The following is a 27,961-nucleotide window of genomic DNA, read 5'->3' on the forward strand; positions in this document are numbered from 1 at the left end:
AATTGTTGTTACTCTTGTTGTTATTTTTGCTTAAATTGTTGTTGCTGTTTTGACATTTTTGTTGTTATGAAAAAGCTTTATACGCTTTTATTTGACTATTCACTTTGCAGCGCCACAGACGTGGCTCCGACAACATCAAGCCATTATAACGACAACAATTACAACAACAATAGCATCAGAAAGTACAATAACACTTTTATAGCATTAACACAGTAATATATTAACGTAAGCGACGTATGGTATAACGTCAACAGCACAAAAGCTAAATATCCGTGACTTTATTGCCATCATTGGCTGAACGTCATTACGTTTGTTCAGTTACTTGACCACTAAGTTGTGGACACTTAGCTCGAATAGGTTAATGGTTGAGAGCGCGTTGATTATAAGATTAACATACGAATTCGAGAAGTTTGGAGGTTGCAAAACAATTTTAGAAAGGTGCAAATCAATTTTGGTAACCATTTCAAGACTAAAGGTCAAGGTATAGAAGTCAGGTGTGGACCTAACCTTATAGTTCTTTCCAGCGAGCATGTACAACTCTTCCAATAGTTGACAACGTTGGTAACAGCTTTAGGATAGGTTAGATGACTGATCCGACAAGATCGCAGTGGGATCACGATTAAACTGCTAAATATAATCATTTGTGAAAAAAAATAAGAACACCTGTAGTTGGATATTAACTTTCGACAAAACGTCTTGAATCTATCACTAATCTGCTTAGGTACTTTATTTCTATATCCGTTATTTCACCGGCATAACTAAAAACGTAAGATCCGGAGTATTTCAACTTTAATCTGGTGGGACATTTGATACGGAAGTGTTGATTTGATTCGTACTTTCAAGCAGCTTATGCAACTGACATCCGGTAAGTCCTACCGCTTGAATCCCGATCGGGCAGTGTCTAAATAAAACTGCTGTAACTATGTAAAAGTGAACTTTGTTGAGGGCAAGAAGCTCAATAGATCTGTTGGGATTTACCCTAGACCAAAAGGATCTTTCAGCTCGCCCACTATACAGTAGTCAACCTCAAGAAGACAGTGAAGTCGCTAGTGAGACCGAAGTATTTGACTTAGCAAGCTCATTCGTCTTGCACTTCCCCCCAATTACGCAGTGGAAAGGCAACCAAACCAGTCTATTCATATAATAAGGTGCCAGAGATAGGGAGTCGAGACCTCCCTTCAGTAGTCTCGAGTGCACGTTTTGTGAGCACACGCCAAATAACGTCGCCCAACTATTGTGTTAGAGTGAATAGCTACCTTAAAGAGAATAACTTTCGTTTGGATCAATTGATCCTCTTTTACACCATAGAAGGTGATATACAGAATTGAAGTAAAGTTTACACAAATATGGGTATAAACCTAAAAACAAGAAACGCGTTATTGGCTCAAACGAAGGAGAGAAACAAAAGGTGCTTAAGTCTATCATCATTTTTCGTTACTGTATAGTTTGAGAATTGGTTACAGAAAGCTATAGTTATCTGTTTCATAGCTTAGCGAAGACACCTACCCTAAAAGTGACAAAATAATTAACCTTAATTTAGAAGACCTTGAATGAAGAGAATGTTATTTCTATTTTTAAATGTTTTTGCAGTTATAATTTCCATACAATCGACGAGCATTCGCATCGTGAAAACTTATCAACCACTTTATACATAGAATTGTGAACATTTTTTGTCTGAAATTCAAGACATACTTTGTCGAAATCGGATCCAAACCGAAAAATACTCTAATCTTAAGTCAAACCAACTGTAAAAAAAACACCTTTAATTGACTTACTCATTATTTATGGTCACTTTATGATCTGTGAATTGTCTAAAGCAAGCTTTAATAATCTAATTCACAACTTAGCGAAGATATCTCCCCTAACTATGGCACAATCTAATTAACCTAAGTTTAAAAATCTTTCCGTAGATAGAAACTGTTCAAGATTTAAGTACATTAGAATGCAGTCCTGTACACAATTAGCAAGGACACAAACCAATGCCAGTCAGCTGATTGCTGAATGCTGAATGATCAGCAAAATTGTGTCCTCCTTTTAGCATTGAATTCTTAGACTAGTCACTTCACTCTAGCATAGGGAATGTAAATGGGAACTATCCTTATGTATATGTAAATATGTATCATATGGCGTGATGCTATATCCCGTTCATCAAAATGTATATTTAAGAAGGAATTGAATAAAGAAGCGGCCTATTCCGTGACAGACGTGTGTAAGATCCAGACGACTTCTCTTTTTTATTTGGTGGAAATTGATGCAAATATTATACATCTTTTTGGTGCCTCCTGTGAGGAACTATTCGATCCTGATTCAAAGTAAGATTGATAAGTATGGCAAGCCTAAATCTACGTACTTCAGCGCAAGCCGCGATTGTGCGCATTGGAAAACTGACAGAAGCAGCTACTTACGATCCGGACAGCATTGAGTGCGATGTGATTCGCGGACAGTTGGATAAACATTTCGAGAGGTTCATGGAGTATCATACTGACTTGGTTTCCTCAGCACAAGCCAGTGAATTGACCACGCATGACGAATTCCTGGCTGCAACGGAATTGCTGTACACACAAATATGTATTCGACTACGCCGGATATGTGGCGCAAGTGCAGGTGATAATCGTGTAACGAATCAATTGGACATGCGATTAGATCCAATTAAGATTCCTGTGTTCAATGGTGATCCAGCGAATTGGCTGCCTTTTAAGGATTTGTTTGAGGCACTGGTTCATAATCGTACAGATCTGGATTCTAGTTACAAATTGAGTAAGTTACGCCAACATGTAAATGCAGACAGCGTACCATTGGTTGGCGGATTATATACAGGCGGCTACGAAGACATGTGGCAGGAATTGAAACGGCGTTTTGATAATCCACGTTTGTTGGTTGAATCTCACGTGCAGCGTATCCTGGATTTGCCCAACCAACCCGTCGAATCCCAGAAGTGCTTGCTCCGACTAGTAGACACCGTGCAAAATGTGATGCGAGCCCTAAGTGTTATGGGCTTTCCGGTAAGTCATTGGGACGCCCTATTGGTACCACTTCTGCTGCCCAAATTGCCTACCACCACTAGGTATGAGTGGGGGATGAGTCTTCAGACGAACAACATACCAATGGCTCAGGACTTTTTACTATTTATTGAGAAGCGGGCCAACAATTTGGTTCAAGGAACTACGAACGGTACAACAACTATGCATCAGAGACCAGCCCGTCCCGTTAAAGCTCATGTGGCAGCGGTAAATTCATCTGAGCCGTTACATTCCGGGAAAGTTGGAACGGTTGTTTGCCAACTTTGTTCTAACGGGCACCGAATATATAAATGCCAACGGTTCATCAATCTTTCAATACCCGAACGGTGGAATACAGTTAAGCGGCTCTCATTATGTTTCAATTGTCTTGGGGCTGATCATGGATCGCGCGATTGTACATCGCGTGATTGTGTTAGATGCCATCATCGCCATCATACTATGCTTTGCAAAGACAACGTTGCGAACAATTCACCGACTATGGTGGAAGACATTAACAGTCAAACTCCCGATCGGAATATATCCAGTGGAGCACCTTCCACACAGGTGCCACAGGTATATCGACGACAACAGTGACATTTGAGGAAGGTCCGGTCATTTCTCGTAAATGGTGACCGGACCATTTTATTAGCGACTGCGAAGGTCATCCTTATTGACCACAACGGAAGACAATTCGCATGTCGCGCTTTATGCGACCTGGGCTCTCAGGTGAGTCTTATTACCGATTCTACTACAAAACGTATGTGTCTTCGTAGGCATCCAGGAGAGATACGAATTGAAGGCATTGGTTCTAACGCTGCAGTCTATAGTAAGGGCCATATAACGGTTCAGATGCAGGCTGCCTTTGACAACAGCAGTAACTTCAAACTTGAGGCTTTTGTCGTGCCGAAAATAACCTCAGTAACGCCAGATACTAAAATAAACGCAGAAGCCTGGAGCCATTTGAAGGATTTGCCGCTAGCCGACCCAACATTTGGCACTCCGGGTCAGGTGGATTTACTACTTGGTGCTGACGTACTGACGGATATCTTCCAAGAGGGTTTAATACAGGGGTCTCCAGAGCAACCTTGCGCTTTAAACACCCGTCTTGGCTGGGTAGTATTCGGACCAGTCACAAGTTCTGCTGACACCACATCACACACATCTCTTACTGCGAAATGCGTCAACGAACAACGGCTGGACAAGTTACTTAGGAGCTTCTGGGAACTCGAAGAACCCACATTAACATCCGAAGTCCAAGTTGATGACTGCGAGAAGATCTTCAACGACACAGTCACCCGCACTTCAGACGGTAGATACCAGGTGCAAATTTTATTTCGGCCAGATGCTCCTGCACTTGGCGAATCTCATCAATCGGCAGTTCGACATTTTTTACAACTCGAGCGGCGTCTGATGAACGACCCATGTCTTCGTGAGCAGTACATCACATTTATGCGAGAATATATTGCTCTCGATCATATGGAGGTTAGCAGAGAAACCTTCATTGGCAAAGAAACTGGTTACTTCATACCTCATCATGCTGTAACCACAAAATTTCGCGTGGTTTTCAACGCTTCCGCGAAGACTTCTAATGGGACATCCTTAAACGATACACAGTTTTCTGGACCTCAGTTACACGCAAATATTGTCGACATTCTTAACCGTTTTCGCAAATTCAACGTAGCAATTACTGCAGACGTTAAGAAAATGTTCCGACAAATATTGATAGACACACGACATCGTAAATGGCAACGAATACTTTGGCGTGAATCACCAGATGAACCTCTTCAAGTATATGAATTGAAGACGGTAACTTATGGAATGGCTTGTAGCCCATTCAACGCAATACGCGCACTGCGTCAATGTGCGAATGACAATTATAAGGTCATCTATGACCCAAGCCGGGCTGCCGCAGCGCGTCATAGCATACTTTATAATTTCTACGTTGATGACTATTTGGATAGCGTCGACAGCGACGAACTTGCCGTTACCCGAGCTCAAGACGTAGCAACGGTTTTGAAACAAGGACAATTAATATTGGGAAAGTGGAATTCCAACTCTACACATGTATTATCTACAATAACCGGTACAACAGTTTCCGCATCGGAACTGGAGTTAGACAACTCAACGACAAAGGTATTGGGTCTTTACTGGGATCCAGTGAGTGACGAACTCTTCTTCAAGGTAAGCATGATTGACGACAACTCCATGCATACTAAACGAAGGGTTTTGAGTGACGTGGCGAAATTATACGATCCAACTGGCGTATTAGCACCTGTAGTCGTGTTGGCCAAACTATTCATACAGGACTTATGGAAAGCTGGTCTACCATGGGATGCCGAACTCCCAGCAGAGCTGCTCAATACATGGTTGATATTTCGGAATAGCTTACAAGATATTTCACGGCTTCGTATTCCTCGTTGGCTGGGAATACGAGTGGGCTCATTAGTGCATTTACACGGCTTTTGCGATGCTAGTAGTAAAGCATACGCAGCAGTCGTATATGTTCAAACCATCGATAACAACGGAACGTCACGCACCGTTCTTGTTTCAGCGAAGTCGAAGATAGCACCAATTAAGGATGTGACTATACCGCGCCTCGAACTATGTGGTGCTCATCTTCTAACCAAGACGCTGGATAACATACGTAAGGCTCTAGATTTACAGGACGCCCCATGTACGTATTGGAGCGATTCTACTATTGTATTATGCTGGATTCGCAAAGCGCCATCCACGTTCAAGCAATACGTATCGAATCGTGTAGCTTACATCCAAGCCAACTCAGACATTAATGCTTGGAAACACATTCGCTCGGAATCGAATCCAGCCGATTGTGCAAGCAGGGGTCTATATCCTGCTCTCTTAGCAGAGCATCACCTTTGGTGGACGGGACCGACGTGCATACATCGAGGTGTGGGATGTACAATGAGCCTACCCATTTTGACGGAAGAGGAAGAGCAACTCTCCATAGCTGAATCTCGTCCGGTCTCCATCTTCGTTTCTAGAGCTGATTACCAGTGGATTATGACATCCACGAGAGACAAGCGGATACCTCTCGTAGAGAAATTTAGCAAATTGAGTCGTTTACTCAACACCACTGTTTGGTTAAGGCGATGGTTACCGAAATATCGTGGTTACAGGAACGATGTAGTTTCTCTCGAAGAACAGCGATGGGCGTTACTTCTGCACGTTCGACAAGCACAAGGTAATCATTTTAAACACGAAACTAAATCGCTTGCATTGCATTCCAGGATTGTGGGTCGTAGTCAAATCATAGCACTCAATCCATTCTTGGATACTGACGGCATACTGAGAGTAGGTGGTCGACTCACCAATACCGACTTAGATGAAGCTCATCGACATCCAATTATAATTCCACGTGGGGCCCTGGCTTACTTGCTAGTCTCTGATGCGCATACACGTTGCCTACATGGTGGTATACAACAAATGCTGCAGTTTCTTAGACAACGTTTCTGGCTTGTAGGGGCACGAGCTCAAGTAAAGTCTTTCATCTGGACATGCACTACATGTCGTAGGCATCTTCAAATTCTACAACGCCAGCAAATGGCTTCGCTTCCAAAAGAACGAGTATTAGTGGCACCACCATTTTCTCGTAGCGGATTGGATTACTGCGGGCCATTTCATGTCCGTGTGGGAATGCATCGTGCTACCCCGACTACAAAAACATACGCTGCCATATTTGTTTGTATGGCTTCACGAGCGGTACATATTGAGCTGGCAGAGGACTTGAGTACACAGGCATTTATAGATGTTTACGATCGCTTCATTAGTCGGAGAGGTATATGCACCACTTTATACAGTGATAATGGAACACAATTCGTAGGCGCGAATCGTCAAATGCAGGAGGACTTAAGAAATTGGGTAGCGACATATGCTCAACAACATTTGGCAGCTGAAGGTACCTGTTGGAAGTTCATAACCCCCTCCGCACCTCATCATGGAGGTCTATGGGAGGCGGCAGTTCGTTCGGCTAAAAAGCATCTACTGCGGGTCATGGGCAGCCAGACGCTGCGTTACACTGAGTTGTCCACTCTCTTGACTCGCATTGAAGCGTGTCTGAATTCGAGACCACTGATAGCTCTCTATGATGATCCAGAAGGTGGGATAGCTCTAACTCCGGGGGACTTCCTGATCGGGCGTCCACTTAATTGCCGCCCAGATCCCCCATTACCTGAAGCTCCAGAAAATCGTCTTCGATATTGGCAACGACTCCAGAAAATGCTGGAGCACTTTTGGCGTCGCTGGCAATCCGAATACCTACAAACTCTCCAAACTCGGAATAAATGGACTAGAGCGGAACCCAATGTGCAGCGTGGTGACATCGTTCTTATACGTGGTGAAAATCTACCACCATCGGTTTGGCGTATGGGACGCGTTATTGACGTTCACCCGGGCAGTGATGGCCTGGTACGTACCGTGACGATAGAGTACAATGCAAACCAGAGATCATCGGATGGAATTCCTATTAAACAGCGGTGTCAGCGACCGGTGCAAAAATTATGCCGCCTAACAGGTCCCGCAGAAGAATTACTGAACCGCGAGGGTTCAGCCGGGCAGGATGTTCAAGATTTAAGTACATTAGAATGCAGTCCTGTACACAATTAGCAAGGACACAAACCAATGCCAGTCAGCTGATTGCTGAATGCTGAATGATCAGCAAAATTGTGTCCTCCTTTGAGCATTGAATTCTTAGACTAGTCACTTCACTCTAGCATAGGGAATGTAAATGGGAACTATCCTTATGTATATGTAAATATGTATCATATGGCGTGATGCTATATCCCGTTCATCAAAATGTATATTTAAGAAGGAATTGAATAAAGAAGCGGCCTATTCCGTGACAGACGTGTGTAAGATCCAGACGACTTCTCTTTTTTATTTGGTGGAAATTGATGCAAATATTATACAGAAACATTATGACAAAAAGAAATTTTCAGTTGTTTCGAAAGTCGTTATGACATTCAGTAGCCAATCTTTATACCAGCTTTTTTGAAACATCAACTTTGCAGCTTACAGTGAAGTTCCTGCGGAAGATCAGAGCACTACAATCTAGTTAAATTTTTAACAATATAGCTTTCTCACAACACTTCTATAGGTCTTTTTTTGCTGTTGCATGTCACCAAATCACACCCGCACAAACTTTTAATGGGTGAAAATACGAGCAGAAAGTAGCAAACACGCCGTATAATAACCGCAACATTGCTTTCAAGCGCCACATCATTGCTTTCACTCCTTAATGGGTCATTGGATCAGCGGATGACAACAAAACAATTGACTATATACAAGTATATGCAGCAATGGCGATTGCGTTGGTGATCTCGACGTTTGTGGCAACAACAGTACGCTAAAATAACAGCTGCAAAGTGTAAACAACAAACAAACGGTAAAAGAAGAAGAAGCCATTGTTGGCAACAATAACTACCCACGACTGACTGGTTGACTGCTTGACTGGCGCTCGTTGGCTGGCTGGCATCATTAAGTTTGAACAAAGGTTGGAAGAACTCATATAATGCACCAATGTTGGCAAAGCCAAAGTGCAAAGCGTAAAGCGCAAAGTGCTTTTGAGATTTTGTTTGTGCATATGTCGTGTGTGTGTTGAAGGTGACTTGATCAATTACTCCGACCGATAAGAGTTCACTAACGCGCTTCGAGCGATGCAACACCTCACAGAAATGTCCATTAAACCCACTCGTTGCACGAATGAACGCCAAATAAAGCGAAAACACAACGCTACAAACTACTATGCAACAACATGCAATACACTTGTGTCCTTTGCCACAACTCAACTAGTGAATTTATGTGTATTTTAGATACACCTACACCAACCACCCAAACTCCAACTGTTGTGCATAATTATTTGCATGTGTGCATTTGTGCCGAAAAACATGTGGAACTGGCACAGCGACAAAATAAATAAGGGAAAACACCTTGAGAGCATCGCTGCCGCTGTAAGCAGATATTTCGTGTGTCCTTATTGAAATCGTCGCATGATGGCGGCCCACTAACGGTCCGTGGTGTTGCCAAGCACAACATCGCTATACACACACAAACAGCACGTATGCTTCACCCTGTGTAATTGCATGTGTGTGTATTTAACCGCAAAGTCGTCGCAGCTGTCTGCACATGTGTATGTGTGCGTGTGTGAGGTGTCAGTTCTATGCGGGTTTATAGATTTATATATGACTTATTTGCCCTGCGGCATTCATTAAAAAGCAGTTCAACGCACAGCAGGTTTCACCTTACCCACATATAAAATATATCATAAGATTGACAGCACAAAAAGCCGCAGCTCAGCGGAAAGCGTGGGATTCATATGCCAAACTATATATGCAAGAATGCACATATAGATGTTTGTATGTATACATACTCACATACTTACTGTGGTGAGAACGCTGTAATCTCGGTTTGCATACTGTGATGGGCTCATATTACAAGATCGCATAGCGTGTTTAAAATACATATATTTGTATGGAAAATTGTAAATAAATACAAAAACAAGAAAAAGCGTTAACTTTTGATCGGTCAGTTTGTATGGCAATGCTGTAGTTGTCTGCTTCAAACAATATTTTTGGAAATAACAGCGCTACCTTGAACAATAACCTATGTAAAATTTCGTGAAGATATCTCGTCAAATAAAAAAGTTTTCCACATATGAACTTGATTTTGATCCATCAGTTTGTATAGAAGCTAGGTATATCCTATAGTGAATCGATATCTGCAATTTCGAAAAATTGACAGCTTATTTGTTTGCGTTGATACAAACAGACTTCTTTGTGTTACAAACTTCGTGGCAAACTTAATATAACGGTGCGCGCGGGTTTAAAAATATAAACAAATGTGGAAATAAAAAAAAATTAAATATATTTATTAAATCTATAAAAAAGTTTATAAATATAAACAGAGCAATTAGGTCTTCAAGGAAACTCATTTATGTAATACCATCCGGATTTAAACTAAAAAACGGAGAAAAAACTCTGCTAAAAATCTTAAAGATAACTAACCGACGAATACTTAACTTTTTATGTTAAATTGATATATGCATAAAAAGTTATGTGTCCCTGCTTACTAACTTGGAATCAAAATTTCAGATCGACATTCTTTATAGTTTAATAGAAAAGGCTATCATGTTAGTGAATTTACAATAATTTTGTTTCAAAAAGACCCAAAAGATGTTGAAAGCGCATCAATGTATGCATCTTTTCAAGTAAAAACAGTTTTCGTAGCATACTTTTACGAGTAATTTAAATTATTAGAGCCACTCTTTTATAAGATAACATCGAGCATAACGTAAAAAGGGCGAAAAAAGTTATGTCAAACAGTTTACTATTATGTAAACGATAAATAAATACATATATGTATACAGTATATCAGGTATGGATATCTGTTCAAATAAACTAGGTGTCTCTGCTAACTAACTTGGATTTTCAATCAGACATTTACAATAGTATCATCAAAGAAAAAAATAGTTTAGTGAGTTTATATTAACTACTAAAAAAAAAATTTACTAAACTGTATTTAAAGTGGATAAATAGAGACATCCTGATACTGATAATTTTTATTGAAATTATGAATAGCTTTGAGCGATACTATTCTTGAATACCTTTAATATTATTATCAAACGCGTTTAGCCATAGTACTAAAAGTTTCCGCTATCAGCGGTATTTACCGAATTTTTTTCTTGAAGGAAAGATAAGTTACAAAAGGTTAAAACAATGCAGTTAAAGTAATCTGCTAAACTAAATTTGATGTCTGGTCAAGGTATTTATAATTGTTCTTACATAACTTTTAACCAAAATTCTTAAACACTTACACCGATATCTTTTTGTAATTCATACAACAAAAATAATAATGTAAGACGTCTCAAAAACGGCATAAAATAAAGTGACAACGCATAACTTGTAATTGTAAACAATAATTATTGTAACATAGTATGGTGGTAGATATCTTACGATTATATGCATACTCTATTCGGTATTATTAAAGTTATATGGCAAATATCGACTTATCGAAAAGATTACAAATGAAAAAGCGAGTAATATTTTAGGAAGAACAATCAAAGAAGATTTTTTTTGAGAGCTAGCTGTAAGAGAATTCTATCTTTCTAACTTACAGTAAATATTAGAGGTGATTAACAGTCGATTAGATTAGTATCATACATCGCTCTACTTGTGTTTGGTTTATATATTTATTGATATTTTTACAGAAAATAAAAACACTCACATGCTGTTTTTATTCACCAATATACGTTTACATCATGTGATATTACATTTTGTATAAATTTTGTCGATTGCTTACCTAGAAATAGAAAGAATAAAAAAATTAGTATATTTTTCTTAAAGAAATGTATAAATTAATGCTAAAATATATTAAATTTTATAATTTACATTACAGTCTAAATTTGAAATATTATATGCTACAAAATCTATAGAATTTGCCGAAATGAAATTTACATGTTGAAAATTAAGCGACTTAGCATCAAGCGATCAGAAATGATATGAATTTTTATCAAATAATATTCTATTTTTTTATTAATGCTATAAATTTGAAAAGGTTTAAGCTTTAATTGAAAATAATTACTCCATTTATGTTTTGAGATCACATGACTAACTTAAAAGTAGTCGATTTGTATTTAGAGATCACGTGACTTACCAACATAAGACTTAAAAATAATTAATATTTAAAATGATAATATTTATTACAAGCTATTATGGCGTTTTTGAAATGCAAATAAGTAAGTGAAATGACATTTATCATTACCTGTCTTAAAATTATATGATAACTTATACTTATTTTGATGAAATATCACATGAATTCATCAAAAAAGTACGAATTCATATATTTTTATTTTAACTTCTATGGAAATTAATAGTGCATGATCAAATGTCATATGCCAGGATTTGACTGATCCTCGCATAACAGAAATATACTTGTAATCGCTTACCAACGAGCGACGCATATTACATGAGTTTTATATCAAAACTTTAAATCATCACTACGTATTTTCATTCCGCACACAAATGAATATGATTTAATAAAATAACATCAATTGACACTTGGACTCATTATAGAACAAATCATTTAACAACAATTTAATATTGCGTGGTTTTACTAAAATTATCAATAAACTCAAATTATCGTCATAAATTTACTAATAATAGTCATAATATAGACTGAAGAGTAAAAATTCTGCAAAAATGTGCTGATGTCAAAAAGCAACACTTACTAAACATCACGAACTCGCATTACATGATGAAAACTCACGTGACATTATGAAAATGCGATGTTGTGTAAAAGCATCACTAACTAACAATCATATGACTTTACATCACGTGATGAATATGCGATTACTACACGTGACCTTGTGAAAATGCGATTATGTGAAAGAGCATGACTAAATATCATATGAATTCACATCACGTGATGAAAATATTATATAATTATTAAATAAGTTATGGCTTTACATCATGTGATGCAAATGTTCTTGGATTCTTTTGAAAGATATTTTTCAGCCTAAAATTTAAAATTTCAGGAATTTGCGTAGAAATCACATGACCTAGTATAATATGACTTTAATTCGTTACAATAAACCAGCCGCTACTTGGCACTTGGTGTAATGTGTGCCGCTTTTGAGGTGCTAAATAACACAGCATAACGCAAAGGCACACTTAAGCACAGCATAGAAATACAAATTTCACTTCAAACACACACACCCACCACACAACGCGTTTCAATGAATCTTTGCAGACGAAACGTGTTACTCAACGTGACGTAAAAAACTTGCCTTTGAAAAGTTTTCGGAACGCATCGCAATGAGTTTGAATTTGAGTGAAAAACTTCAAACGCGCTCTGATGGAAATATGAACGAAAAGCGCTGCAAAGGCATGCCTATGCGTGTACAATATGGCTGACAGCAAAGCTCCAGCGAGTGAGTGCCACGCCTCAGTGAAGAGGAGCAAGTGCGCGCACACAAGCGTAGTAGACTGTGCCACATGAGTCCATGAACGCATTTGCAATGAAATCGTGCCAACATTTGTCTCGCGTTGCCGTGGCAAACGCATGTGGCAAAAGCTGCTGCACAACAACAATAACAATGGTGTTTAGCACAAAATATGGCATAGCAAAGGGGCAAGACGCATAAAGCGCCAGCAAAAAGTTACTGCGCGGAGTAGCGGAAAAAAAATAACGGACACAATTTTTCTAGCGCTTCTAAATGCAACAACAACAACACAAAGGCCGTTGCCAACAAAGCGTAAGCAGAAAAACAGCTAACAATTGAAATTGCGGAAGCAACAACGACAAAAAGTCGGACAGAAAATACGAGTGTGCATACATACACATACAAATATGTATATAGATGAGCGCGTGCATTGTCCGTCTGTGCCGCAGCGACACGCCTCACCGCATGCAAGCAGCTATATATGTGCTGTGTGTGCGTGTGTGTTGTCCGTGCACTCGTTGTAACTGGGTTAGCAGCAAAGAACTTTTAAATCCCTTTTTGTTGCGGATGTGTGCAGTTGAAATATGCATGGCGTGCCTTGTTGTTGTTGTTTTGCATGCGCGGTTATGTGTGTGTGCATTGGCGTTAATCTGCATGTGTGTGTGCGTGTGTTGCCAATTCCCGACTTGCTCACTTATGCTTGTGCATTTTATTGTGCATTGTTATACAATTTGTTGTTGTTGTTGTTGAAAGTTTGTTTTGTGCGTGAAATGCTTGCAACGTTTCGTCCAGCATTTTTTGCAGACTCACATACATAAATATATACAAGTATGTCTGTATGTATTCATATACATATATTTAGATTTATTTATATATGCGCGAGCAGTTGCACTTTTTAGTGGCTTTTGTTGTTGTTTTTTATTTTTGGTTTTATTATACTCTTAGTCGATTTGTCTGTTCGCATGTATATACTTGAACTAGGCCCGCAGTTTTAATATGTCGGTCTGAAATTTTGCACACTTTCTTTTCTACGCAAATAACTGCACATTTATCGGAACCGCCGATATCGGACCACTATTGCATATAGCTCCCATACAAACTGATCCACCAAAATCAAGTTGAAATGCTAGTATGGAAAATTTGTTTATTCGACAAGATATCTTCGCAAACTTTGGTATGGACTATTGTGTAAGGCAGCGTTATAATCTCTATAAAAATTGTTCAGATCAGACTTCTCTAGCATATAGCTGTCAAACAAACTGATCGATCAAACCCAAGTCCTTGTATGGAAAACTTTTTCATTTGCCAAGATATAATCATAAAATTTGGTACAAATTATTGTATCAGACATAGCTACAATCTTCGAACAAATTATTCAGATCGGACAATTATAGCATGTAGCTGTCATACAAACAGAACTATTAAACAGAGTCCTTGTATGGAAAACTTTTTTATGTCATAAGGTATCTGCACGAAATTTAGCACAAATCTTTTTTCAAAACAAGTCTACAATCTTCGTAAATATAGTTCAGATCGGACCACTATAGCATATAGCTGCCATACAAATTGGCCCATCATAATCAATATACATTTTTATACCCCTTAATGTTATAAGAAATTCACCTTTCGAGGGGGTTATAGCTTCACTACAGCGGCTTTATTTTATTTTAATTATTTTATTTTTTTTCAAAAAACACAAAGCAACAAATAAATGCTGGCTGTAGCGCATATACGAGATGACAGCAATTTGAGCACAAAGGCAATATGTGGCACGGAGCTGCAAAAACAACAAAAAAAAAACAAAATTTTTTTGGTGCAAAGATGATTTCTAAAAATATTAAGCGCTTTTTGTAAATTGAGCAAATCTGCCAAAAGTTTGCAATTTTTTATCACTTTCTATAATACTGGACGCTTGTAACCGTCTCCAACCACTTGGCAACAATATAGAAGCAACGAAGAGTGAACTCCATCTGCCCAACAAAGAACAGCTGCAGCAAGCAGGCGGGACCAATGACCAGAGCATACAACCCTTGCCATGAACACTGCGGCAATATTGCAACCCCTTAGCCTATATATAGGCGCAACGAGTTTTGTATGTTATGTAGCATATACAGCAACTTCAATACCTTATAACTATAGCTGACGCTCTAAACATTCTAAGCTGCCAGCATGTGTGTGTGTCTAAAAGGTTGTATGTGTGTGTATTTTGTTGCAGGCAAAAGTTTTCGAGCATTTTGGGCACAGCGGGACAAGAGCTAATGACATGGGCACACAGAGGCACTTATGCGCATACATACACACACATGTGTATAGAGAGAGACATACACACACATAGCCATACAACCGATTTACACACACATATTCAAATTTAAGCGTGTGTAAGCAAAAATAAAAGCGAAAATTTAGACAGAACAACAACCTTAACAATAGGACATAACAATAAAACAAGCAAGACAACGCAGTAAATGTGCATAAAAAAGAAAAAAACATAGTATGCTGCAAAGGTAGAACGTTTCTGGTGCTGTTTTAAAAAAGGCCAGCGGAAGGATGCATGTGTAAGTTAGAGGTACAGTAATGCATCCGCTAAGTAAATGATGAGGCATCAAGGGATGGGTAAAAAGTTGTATGCCGTTGTAAATACCGTTAGACAAGTTAGCTACATGTACGACATGCATGCAAACACTTGTACATGTGCAGATATATACACTTGGGATTTTGGTACTAATGCACTTGCAGTTGAAACAGTGGCGGGGTAGAAACTTGGAACAGCGTATAAAATCAAGTGATTTTCGTAATAATGCTTATACCACTCCCAATGCCATATAAGCTTGAATAATGCAAATATTTTATAATTCAAAAATAATTGAAAAGAGTTGCCACCTAATTAAAAAAAATTATACAAATTAAAAAAACAACTTTTTTAGTGCACACTTTGTATAATTAAAAAATTATTACAAAGTGTTACCACCTAATTTAAATAAAAAAAAAAAATTTTCTAAAAATTTTTTCTAACGAAAATTTTTAATAATTACAAATAGTTGCCATTAATTCTTAAAATCATTGTTTTATAATAATTTTTTATAACTCAAATTTTGTCTAGTTAAAAAATATTTATATATAAAATTAATTATAAAGAGTTAAATTTTAAAATACCTTTTCTTCTATAGAATGCTTGTACACTGAAAATCTTTTATATTCAAAAAATAGTTATAATGAGTTGCCACTAAATTTTTAAAACTAAATTCAAAATGTTGCCACTAAATGTTTAAAATCTTTTACTTACATTTTTTTCTATAATTTAAAACTGGAGATTTAAATTTTTTTATATCAGCTGGCAACATCGCAAGTTTATATTTTTGAAGATTTTATTTTTTATTTATATATTGAAAACAATAAAAAAAAATATTCTAATATTTTTTAGTAGTAAACTTGGCAACCCAGATAAGCGTTGGCGCAAAGCTCTCAAAAAATACCAGTTTTGAAAGCAAATTGGAATTTTTTATTAATTTTATTTTCATAATTTTTTACACAATCTGCGTTAACTCTTTTCTGAGCTTTGAAACGAGATTGAGAAAATTTGATTAATATATAAGCTCTTTTTAAAAGAAAATTTTGCTCGTCTTTCCTCATACCGGCGCCCATCAGTGTTTACAAATTTAAGTGCATGAGAATTGTTGCTTCCTGCACCCCTCTTGCTGACATTATTAGCTAAAGCATAACCTGCGGATTTACGCCTGAAAAAAGCACAGAGGAAAACGCCCAGCAACCCGGTAGCCGCTGTCTTCTATTTAACAAGAGATTATGGCGATTTACAATCATTTTGAATGTACAAAACATGTACTTGTTTGAATTAATGTACTTGAAAATCGTCTAATAACAATTTCACAAAGAAGCGACATAAGTTTTCCGACATACCAATCAAGCAAAAATATATTTGAGATAAGTCTTCTTCATTTTGAAGAAGAGCGCGGTGAGCGATTTAAGAACAAGTCTCAAATTACTGGTCTCTTAGTCGACGATCTTACAAAAATATCAGGTTTTCTCTTATTTATGTAGTTGTGATTCGAACTACAAAAATATCAGGTTTTTTCTTATTTATTTTCTCTTAAGAGAAAACCTGATATTTTTGTAAGATAAGAGTTGTTATTGTAACACAAAACGTAAGATTGTTCAGGTTATATAAATTTGACTTTTCCTGAGCATGTTTCCTAAAGAATTTTTTTATGGGAGCCTTAACTTTTTGTTGGCATGAATCATGAGGAAGATTCCTTCGGTACGCACTCGCTCGGAACTCCAAACGTCCTCTTCCATAATTCGAAAGTTTGATCTCACCTGCTAACAGAAAAAGAAGCGCTGCGTAATACACGATAATCTTTTTGAGGAAGTTGGAAACAGTTAACAATGTCTTTCCGAAAAAGAGCAGCTCTTAGCACCGAGTACCCACATAAGAAGGTTCTCCAAACTACATGGCTGTATCTCAAATGAAGAACTCAAGTTGTTTTCTTAGATCAGAAATTAGGTGACAACCAAAGAAGAATAATCTTATTCTATGGAACATGAAAGGAGGTAATGAAGATTATGAAAAGCCCTTAAAATAAGGAACTTTCGGACACTTTAAGTCAGTTTCTTAATCAAAGAAATCATAACTGTTTTAGGACTGAATATTTGGAGAAGGCTACCACTGAAAACTAGACAGACTCAAAAATCATCTGTTCAACATTGGTATATTCTCTTATGTAAACTGCCAGTTTTACGAACGGAAACGCCGAGCTCTTAATTCTAGACCGCACAGATATCTGTAGACACAGAACGAAGACTCTTGGATCTATATATTCGAGTATGGATTACATCACCTAAATAGTGCCCAGTGGGAGCCTGGAATTTTTTGGAGGGCTGGGTCTTTGCGAGTCCGTGTGAAAGAGGCACAATAGACCTTAGCTAGCAGTGGAAGCCTCAATTTAATTATATTACAAGTATTTCTCCGCAGTCTCCCAAATGTGGAGCACAAAGAGGATATCGTTTATTTCTTTCTAAAATCTGAAAGTAGGTAATAGTCAAAAATCTAGATAAATATTCAGCTCAAGAGCAATATCATAAAAAATGTTGCTCTATATTTCAGACCATGCTTCTATTTCTCACACAAAATTTGCCAGTGTCAATAAATTGTGAAAAATATACCGAAAAATTTGAACAGAAACAATAAACAAGTTTCGTTGGCGAAATTGCAAAGCATAATTGCAACTTTGTGGCGCAGCGTCGGTAGAACAAACAACCCGAAATCAAATTCGTCAACTTTTCCTAAAGAAAATTAACATAATTTTTTGCATCCCTGCGCACATTGCCGCAAGAAACTTACACATCAACTTGCTACTCGCTTCGTGCTACTTGCAATAACTTGCAACTAATAAAAACCGCAGCATTTTACTGGCGACTGCACCTGCTGATTGTTTGCCACCAACAAATAACAATAGCGCAACCGGGCTAACGGCACTTCTCGGCCAAAGACAACAACGAACTTGCCACCAAACGAACGTTAATTCCGCAACTTTGCGCGCCAACAGCTAACCAGTGCAACAACAACAACAACAAGAGTAGTATAGCCACCAACTGTGCCACAAGTAGAGATACTCGAAGCACGCAGCCAACGCAAGCTCACTGCGGCACTGTTGATGGTGTTGGTCAAGGAAGTTATGGCGCACGCAAATGCAACACGCAATTAAATTTAATGAAACCAACTTTCTTGCGCGTAGTTGCGCTGACGGCGTTGCAGGCAACTCGCTGCCGAAAGATATGCACCTAGGTATGCATGTTTATGGTTTAGTTGGCATTTCGGAGGTTCTTAAACGCGGGAAGAACATGTTGCATGTAAAGTTGGATAAGTAGACTTGCTCAGTTAACTGTTTATTTGGAGGTAGGTGTTAGAACAGAATTAAAATATCGAGGGCAAGAAAGAATTTTTTTCGGAACGTTTATCTTTCAGTACTTGGGTGTAACAAATAGGGGATAGAGTTCTGAAAAAGTTTTTCCTGCGCCCCAAGTAAGTTAGTATTCCAAATTGGAGTCGTGGTCACCTAATTGAGGCTCAAACAAGAGAGTGTTTCAAAAAAGATAGTTTCTGGAAATCGGCTCGTCCCAAAAATCACTTATTAGGAAATTCCACCACGCCCACTTCCTATATACATATTGTATGTTACTTCATTCATACATACTGAACATTTTTTCATACATACTGAAATTTTTCTAAAAAAAGTATGTTCCCGCCCACAAATTCAAAAACATATCAGATATTTATTTGTAAAATCGAGCACGCACATTCATTATATATTGGATTTTTTTTTTCGAAAACGCTCAAAAAATTCGATCCGTCCAATTTTAAAAACATATCAGATATATCTAGCTGACAAAAGCGAGCCAGAATGACGAATTGGCAAGAATATATCTCGAAAATTCGATCTATACATATGCTGAAACCATAAAAAGAGAGTTTTAATAAAAGACAATATATGAAAATCGTCTTGACCGAAAATTATTTATTTGAATATTCGACACGTCTGCTCACTCTATATTATTACAATTTCGTCAAACACGCTGAAATGGCGTGATTTCACTCATAATTTCGAAAACACATCAGATATGTCTAGATGATAGAACCGAGCAATAATTACGACAGAGTAAGAGAGAGATTTGACAAGAATATATCTCGGAATGTCGATCTGCATACGCCTGGAAACAAAAACTAGTTTAAAATAGGCGATAATCTTCTGAAGTTCAACATTTGAATGCGCCAAGTAGGTTAGTAGTCGAAATTGGAACAAGAGTTCCCTAATCAAAACTTAAAAGCTCCACTAAAATTCATGAAATGTATACTAGTGTGGGCAACGCATCGAAAACTAAAAAAAATGGGCATGGTAACGCGCAAAACTTCCAAAAACAATAAATATAAGGCCTATCCTCTACATAAAATTGTATTACATTACTTTCCAATACAAATATGAGGTTATGTCAAAACTCATAACCTCCCTATTTATTTCGCTCTCACTTTAATGCCATCAATCTCAGCGCTTCGCCAACAGCTGACTACAAGAATACAAATCGCAGCGATGTAATTTAAAAGTGCTGCGAAATCCATTTACTGGACCGAAAGAAAAAAAGAGTAAAGAGAGAGAGAGAGAAAGAGTGATAAAGGAATAAAAAGTGAGAGAACAGTTCCAGCACTGTTTGTCAGTGATAGAATTCCGTTATTAGGCGCGGGCATGTGGCATTCGCCAGCGATTGCAGTGATTCGTTGCGAAGCAAGCATGCCAACAACAAATGTTGCATGCGCCGAATCCAAACACTTCTGATTTTTGCTGCGCTGCTCCGCAAAGACAGAGAAACTTTCTTAATTTCATTGAGTTTTGAGTTTTTTATTTCTCATATTTCTCTATATTTCTAGTAATTTAAGCGTAAGTCGCTAAAAACACACATATTTTCTAAGAATTTTTTTTATTATTCTATATTTTTCTGCATCATATTTGCGCACGAGTGCTGTCGGACACGCGCTGAGTTATAAAATTTGAAGGGGAACAAATGCACATTTGCTCAACGCAATAATAAGTCAGTGGGAGTAGTTTTGTGAATGAAGTTTTATAAATATATTATTAACTAAGTAGGATGAACAAATTCAAGCGATATTGCATTTTTGATTCAAGTTAAATAGAGAAAATGTCGACAAGTGAAATGAGCTTAAAATAAACTAAAATTATAAGCTTGTATATGGATCCATGCTCCCTAAAAAACACACACTTCGATCAGCTAACAACTCCAACTCAAACTTAAGCAAGTTTTTTGCTCAACTTCATCTCATATTTAAGTACAATTGGAGTAATTTAATAACAGGCTCTCTCCTCAAATAATAAACTCCAATGCGACTATATAATCGAACATGTTGTTTTATCAAGGCATCCAGAGCATAATACTAATTTCGAACAGCTCCCCGAAGAGTAACACGTGTCTACCTCAGTCTATATTTGGTTGTGAGAACCTGGCTGAATTTTTTCTCAGCCGACCACCGCTATTATAAGTAGTTAAGAGTCGGTATTTTTTTTAAATTATATCCACAAAATAGAAAATTATATCCAAAGATGCTAAGTCAAATACTTCAAGAAATCCATTGATAAATTTTAACAAAGATACCTTTACTAATTGTAGTAGCTTTTACGAAATGATGGAAAAAGTATTGGCAATTGCTCAAAGTAAAGCCTGTAATAGTAAAGTGAAGCGTTTCTTATCAACCACGAAAGTTGATATTTTAAGTACTGTTGGGTTCGTGCCGACACGAATTATTATGTTCAAGAATGATAGTGATATAGATTACACCAAGTTTTTACCGTTACTTTTTTCGGTTTAGACTGTGTGTTTTCTATCATTTTTTTTACGATCAACGCAAAAGAAGATATTAAATATTAAACAAATTACTTTCAGCTCTGAAGCAGTGTCATACAACAAGAATGAATTTTTAAAGATAACAGTAGATGAAGTATGATCTATATATATATATATCTATCAGAGATCTAGCAACTATCATAGTTGTGGGTTTCTTCTAGTGAATATGCAATAAAGTATACTTGTTCTATATGTCAACAAGGTTTTTGTGCAAATGGTTTAAAAAGTTAGGTTCCTTAAAAACACACCTGGAGCATATTAATAAAAATTCGGTAAGTATACGAAACTAGTTAAAGTTTTTTTTAAGGGTTAACATGGGTTTCACGTTTCAAAAAACTAAAAAACAATGTTTATTGTTTTATATAATTCTATATCATCTCTAGAATATTGTCCTGCATTCTCAAGTTGATCCCAGTAATAATTTTTGAGGCACAGCTTTGAAAATTTGCGCGCTCGAGGTCAGGTATATAGTCACTTAAAACTTTAAATGCGTTTTTCTTGAAACTGTGTTTTCAAAGGCGGTTGTCAAGATTTTTCGCGAAATACTCAACCGATCTTAATGAAATTTTACATAGGACTTCAAAATATCCTTTACAAGGTCTTGAATTCAATTACAATTATTTATAACAAAAAAACGTCCAGAAATTTTCACCAAAATTTGCACTTTTGTTTTTTGTGAACGTCTGTCAAAATACAATTTTCACTTTATTTGTTTTTACTCCGTCCAATACGTAGTTAATGGTTTTAGTTCACATACGTATTGCTTTTCTTTTTACTTTTGATAATTCTGTGCTGCTGTCAACGCGGAAGCACCTTTTTTCCGAGGGACTGCAGGCAATAACATAGTATTTACCAAGTTTTGCATATTTTGCTTTGAAAATTTTACAAAACCTTTATCAAATATGTTACCTCGGAATAATAAAATGTTTGAATAAAATATTTCAGTTTTTAAATGGAAAAAAAATATATATATTTAAAATAGGGCATCCCTTAATGAAGTTTTTATTTTTCGAAAATTTTTTTACCGATTTTAATGTTTACGAGTTTCTTAACAGATTCAATATTAAAATTTCGATAATTCTCAGTCTTGATCTTCAATACATAATGTTTAATATTATTTTTCTGGTCATTGGTCAACATATTTTTTGAGATTTTTTCTTAAACACTTCTATTTCAATATAGACTCTCGAAAATATTTATGGACAACTATAAGTTGATATTTTTGAACAAGTGAACATTTCATAATTACTATAATTAATATGAAAGTTTGTTTATTTAATTAAAGCCGAAATTGCCAGCCGTGACTGACTTAACAGAATCAAACATCTGGATGCAAATCTTTATTATATACTATACATATATATTCACGCAAAAAAAACGAGTCAAAATATTTTGTATATAACTGTATGAATATATTATGGATTATTGTTTTAAGGAACATGTACGAAAAACAATAACAATTCAGCACATAAAATCAGACATTTTAACCTCCGCAGACGATAAAGATTATAGTGTCGGCTAAGTTGTGCTTTTATGAGTCAGCAATTCATAAGAAGGAATTGTGGAGCAGGTAAATATATATAGAATTTTTTTATATTGATTTCATATACATACTATATATATACAAATTAGTTGCTCAAAAAAAAAATATATATATAATTAATATTATTTAAATTTTATACAATTTTATTCGCACTACAATCAGTTCACTGACAAAATATACAGGGTGGAATACAGTGATGCTTAAACGTTGCATATACATATGTAACTTTAATGGCTCTGGATTAATAACTGACAAATAGCTGGAAAAATTAAATGGCCGTAACTTCGAAAAAGTTACTTAAAATTTATTATTTATTCACGTAACTTGTTTGTTAAAATCCGATTTGAAATTAAATTAGTTAATTCATCGTAAAGTTCGAATATGAAAATTTTTTGAAAAAGGTGTTTCGAAATAATTATGTTATTCCGGTTTTTTTAAATTTTGGCTGTATAAAAAATTTTAAGCAAGTTATTCAGAGCATCACATATACAATTTTCAGAAGCTTCTAAATGCTAAGTGGCCCAAAATGCGCTTCTGCTACCCACTTTCGTAATAAAAAGTCTTCACGCCGAAATGTAGGCAACTTTTTCAGTTAAGTTTTCTTCTACACACATCCTACATAGTGCCGAACTGCCTGAGCCAAATCCACCAAATCGATTAGTCTAGTGATGGCAGTGGATATGTATGTATCTATATCTGAAATAGAAATTCTCCACACTCAACGAGTAGAAAATTAAAGAGGGAATATTTGTAGGTCCACAAATACGGCAACTGATTGCGATTAAAAGCTTTGAAGAAAAACTGAATAATCAGGAAAAACTCGCTTGGAAATGCTTTGAAAAGGTTGTCCAAAATGTTCTAGGAAACCATAAATCTGAGAATCACCAAGACTTAATAAAATAACTTAAAAATTCATGTAAAGTTTTGGAATATAATATGTCTTTTAAAAAACATATGCTGGACTCTCATCTGATCTGCAAATTTGGATGCTGTGAGTGTCAAGCAAGGCGAGAAGTAAGATCAGGATATTTCACACATTCCAGAAGAAAAATATTCACGAACAACATAAGTAGTTTTGCTATACTAGGCAATAATATTAGTTTATAAATTTTAGCAATTTTTTTTTAAATCACTTATAAATGTTTAGTGGCCGTAGTAAATTAAAAATTTGATATAAGTTTTCATGTAACATAAAAAATTAAAAATTTTTTGAACCAGTGTAATTAGTAAAATATTTTCGTGCGCTCTCGAACGTTATTGATTGTGTGTAAAACTTCAAATTGGTTTTTCTAAAAGCTATGTGGTTTTGAACTGGTGACCACTGTAGCTCGAAAATCGATTTCGTTTGATTTTCTACCTGTTTGGAAATAAACGGATTACAATTTACAAAAATGTACACAATTTCTAAAGGATTTAACACTCTCCATATATACACAATTATCTTAAACGGTTTGGTATCTCAGGTCTTGGGAAAATTGTGTACAGTTTTCTTTTGTCCAAATATAGTACCAAACCAACGAAATGAGAGCAAAGCTAACAGTTAAAGATCGTGTATTTATACTTTTGACGAGCAAACATATTATAAGGCGAGTAATAACACTAAGTGCAATAGCTCCATAATATAATATTTATAATGCTTAGTAATAGACTACGAATAGATCTAAACCTATTTATATGCATATTTTTATGACAGTTCTTATTATATTGTGAGTACAGCTTTTACTCTATCAATTGAGAGCGCACTTAGAGCAACTTGACCTAACCTCGGCAATTAATTGAAAGTTTTAAATTTTTTTGTATAAACATCACTGCAGAATATCTCACATAAGTAATATTCGATTTGATTATATATTTGCACTTCGTTTTATTCACTTTCTCTGCCCTAACTCAGACCACAATAAAAGATGGAGAACTAAAGTTATTTTTAAACTTCAGCAGGTAAAAGTGAGCGCTACTTATGCAAGTCCTTATCAAGCTACACAATTTTAATATGGTTTTAGTTCAACCTTGAACTAGCTGTTGATAAAATAACAAGAATAGGCACATTCTCTACCATAATTCACTTCGGCTTATCACTTTATATTATGCTGCGTGCGAAACTGCCGTCGCATAAGCGCTGGGGTCAAACGTGGGTTAATGGCAACGAACATACTTCTATAATTTTGTGAAAATATTTTTAGTGCAATAATTATGCGAATCTATAAAATATGCTACTTTAGAACGCTATAAAAGCCACTGTAAAGCGCTTAGGATTGAATAGTAATTTCGAGAAAGGCCGACGAAATGCGTTGTGCCTTAGCTTGCTTCGTCAGCGTTGTGGGCTGCACGCTCGTCGCTGGACAAATTTTGGAGCCACCGCAGCAGATGAAATATGCCGATAAGGCTTTCTTGGAGAAACAAAAATTTCTGCTCGAAATAGTGCACCGCATTGAAAATCCACTGTTGTTCGAAGAATATCTAAAATTTCGAGAAAGCGGACTATATGGTGAGTTGTTTGAAAAGTGGGTGTGCTTTAAAAAGTCGGGTGAGCTGGAGGATTTTGTGGGCGCCCTTATCGATAGCAGTAGTCAGCGTAGGGTCATCAGAAATATGTATAAATAGAGACCAGAAACTAGAGAACGTTTTATTTAGTACGAATGTCAGTTGGATCAGAAGCTGCTTGCAGTGCGAGTTCACTAGACGCTTTATATTTTTTATTTTTTACTTTTATACTCTAAATTGGAATATTAATTGTATTAATATTTACCATTAGCAATATGACTACTACATGGAGAAATTCGTGGGCACCTACAAGGCAGGCTACATACTACCACGTGGTGAATTCTTTGGCACTTTGGTGAAATCACACATAATGCAAGCGTGGGGACTCTTCAATCACTTCTATTACGCCAAGGATTTTGAGACGTTCATGCGTATTGCCAGCTGGGCGCGTGTGCACGTCAGCGAAGGCATGTTCGTGTATGCGCTCAACTTGGCGATCATACATCGTGACGACAGCGAGGGTCTAATGTTGCCAAGCATCTACGAAATATTGCCACAACACTTTTTCACCAGTAAATTGGTCTACGAAGCGCAAAAATTCGATTATGAAGTGTGGACCAAGCAGATTATGTATGAGAAGGAGTACAAGGACTACCTGTATCAGGATAATAAGGCAGCGTATAGCACATATGCGCAGATTTATACCAAAGATTGGAAAACATGGCAATGGTGGAAGATGATGGGTTTGGCTGAGCATTGGTATGCGGTAGATAGCACGCAGGTGCTAACTGGCATGCCATCGGTTAACATGGATATTCTTAAGGATACACACATCTACTTTATGCCCACAGATTATACACGCAATATCGAGTGGTTTAATGAACAGTCGAAATTGTCCTATTTCACAGAGGATGTTGAGTGGAACGCATATTGGTACTACGCGCATATGGATTATGCTTACTTTTTGAACAGCAGCCAATATGACTTTGCGTCGGAGCGACGCGGCGAATACTGGGCGCATAATATGCAAACGATGTTGGCGCGTTACTATTGGGAGCGTTTAACGCAAGAGCTCGGCGAAATACCCGAATACTCTTCGGGTAGCATTTACGAGGAGGGCTATCAGCCACAATTGAATAGTTATAACGGCATCGCATTCGGTTTTAGGCAGAACGATTACGATCATAAACGTTATACGAATTTCGATCAATTCAACAGATTCATGTTCTACTACCGACGTGTGACCCAACTGCTCGAGCAGGGTCACTTCACCACTAGCAACGGCACTGTAGTTGATTTGCGCATGCCCGAGTCAATTGAGGTTATGGCGAATCTGATGGAAGGTAATGCTGATTTATTCGATTCGCACTACCAAATCTATTGGCGTGTGCTCTCGCATACGTATTTTGCTGGCGCTGATCCCGATGCTTTGCATGTGTCACCGCATATTTTCGTTAATTACGAAACCATGTTCCGTGATCCGTTCACTTACAGTTACTATAAGCGCTTCTATCAGGTGTTGTATAAATTTAGCTCGTTGCTACCGGCTTACAAGAAAACCGATTTGTTGTTGCCCGGTGTTAGTGTAATGGATTTACAAGTGAGTGAGCTGTTGACCTATTTCGATTACAGCGATTTTGATGTGAGCACTTTACTGAATGACAAAATGATGTTTGTCGATGGTCAATATGTTTGGAATAAAATGTTGTTGGCCCGTCAGCAGCGTCTCAATCACAAACCATTCACCATGGATTACACCATCATGGCTGATAAGCCGCAAAATGTTGTGATACGCGCCTTCCTTGGTCCCAAGTTTGACTCAAATAGACGCGTCTTATCTTTGCCACAAAATCGTGAGAATTTCATTGAAATTGATGAGTTCATCTATCAGCTCGCCGCCGGCAAGAATACAATTGAACGCAGCTCACGCGACTTCTATTGGACTATTGGGGAGCGCAGCTCTTACACCGCGCTCTACAAGTCGGTGATGCTCGCTTATGAGGGTAAACAGCAATTCGCTTTAAATGCCACCCAACCTCATAATGGCTTCCCTGATCGTTTGCTATTGCCACAAGGTTGGGCGAAGGGCTTCCCAATGCAGCTGTTCGTTTTTGTGGCACCATATAATGGTGCACATGAGCACTTCCCTAGTTACGATTACACTTCGTTCGCTGGTGGCATCGGTTCCGGTAATCGCTATATTGATAATAAGCCACTGAACTATCCTTTCGATCGTCCGATCGATGAAGTTGAGTTCTTTGTGCCGAATATGTTTATAAGGAACGTCAAGGTGTACCACGAGGATACGTTGGAGAAGTATCAGGAGCATAATTATGCCAATTTCGGCAACTTTGATTATACGAAATAAATATTAGTGTGAAAAAAACATGTAGGAAGTTCACAAAGCACTGCTAAAATATAGGCAATTTTTTTTAGTTAATATTTTTAATAATATATTTTGTATTAAAAAAATTGTTCTTTAAAGTTTTTACAAATATACTTTATCAAACTCTCCTTAAAATTGTTATTATCATATAAAGAAGGACTACTATATAACTG

General features: G+C 37.0%; 2 protein-coding genes across 2 annotated transcripts in view; one reads left to right on the forward strand and one right to left on the reverse strand.

Annotated features, from left to right (window-relative positions):
* Sema1a (semaphorin 1a) overlaps positions 1 to 27,961 on the reverse strand; it is a 427,795-nt gene that overhangs the window by 196,854 nt on the left and 202,980 nt on the right. The gene's annotated exons all lie outside the window — the stretch shown is intronic.
* On the forward strand, positions 25,173 to 27,915 carry LOC106619527 (larval serum protein 1 gamma chain). The gene is given in 3 exon segments (XM_014237649.3): positions 25,173 to 25,383; positions 25,385 to 25,406; positions 25,674 to 27,915. Coding segments are annotated over 3 exon segments (2,298 nt in total). The 5' UTR covers positions 25,173 to 25,204; the 3' UTR covers positions 27,771 to 27,915.

This window comes from Bactrocera oleae, chromosome 3 (assembly GCF_042242935.1).
Source record: "Bactrocera oleae isolate idBacOlea1 chromosome 3, idBacOlea1, whole genome shotgun sequence".
Classification (NCBI taxonomy): Eukaryota; Metazoa; Arthropoda; class Insecta; order Diptera; family Tephritidae; genus Bactrocera; species Bactrocera oleae.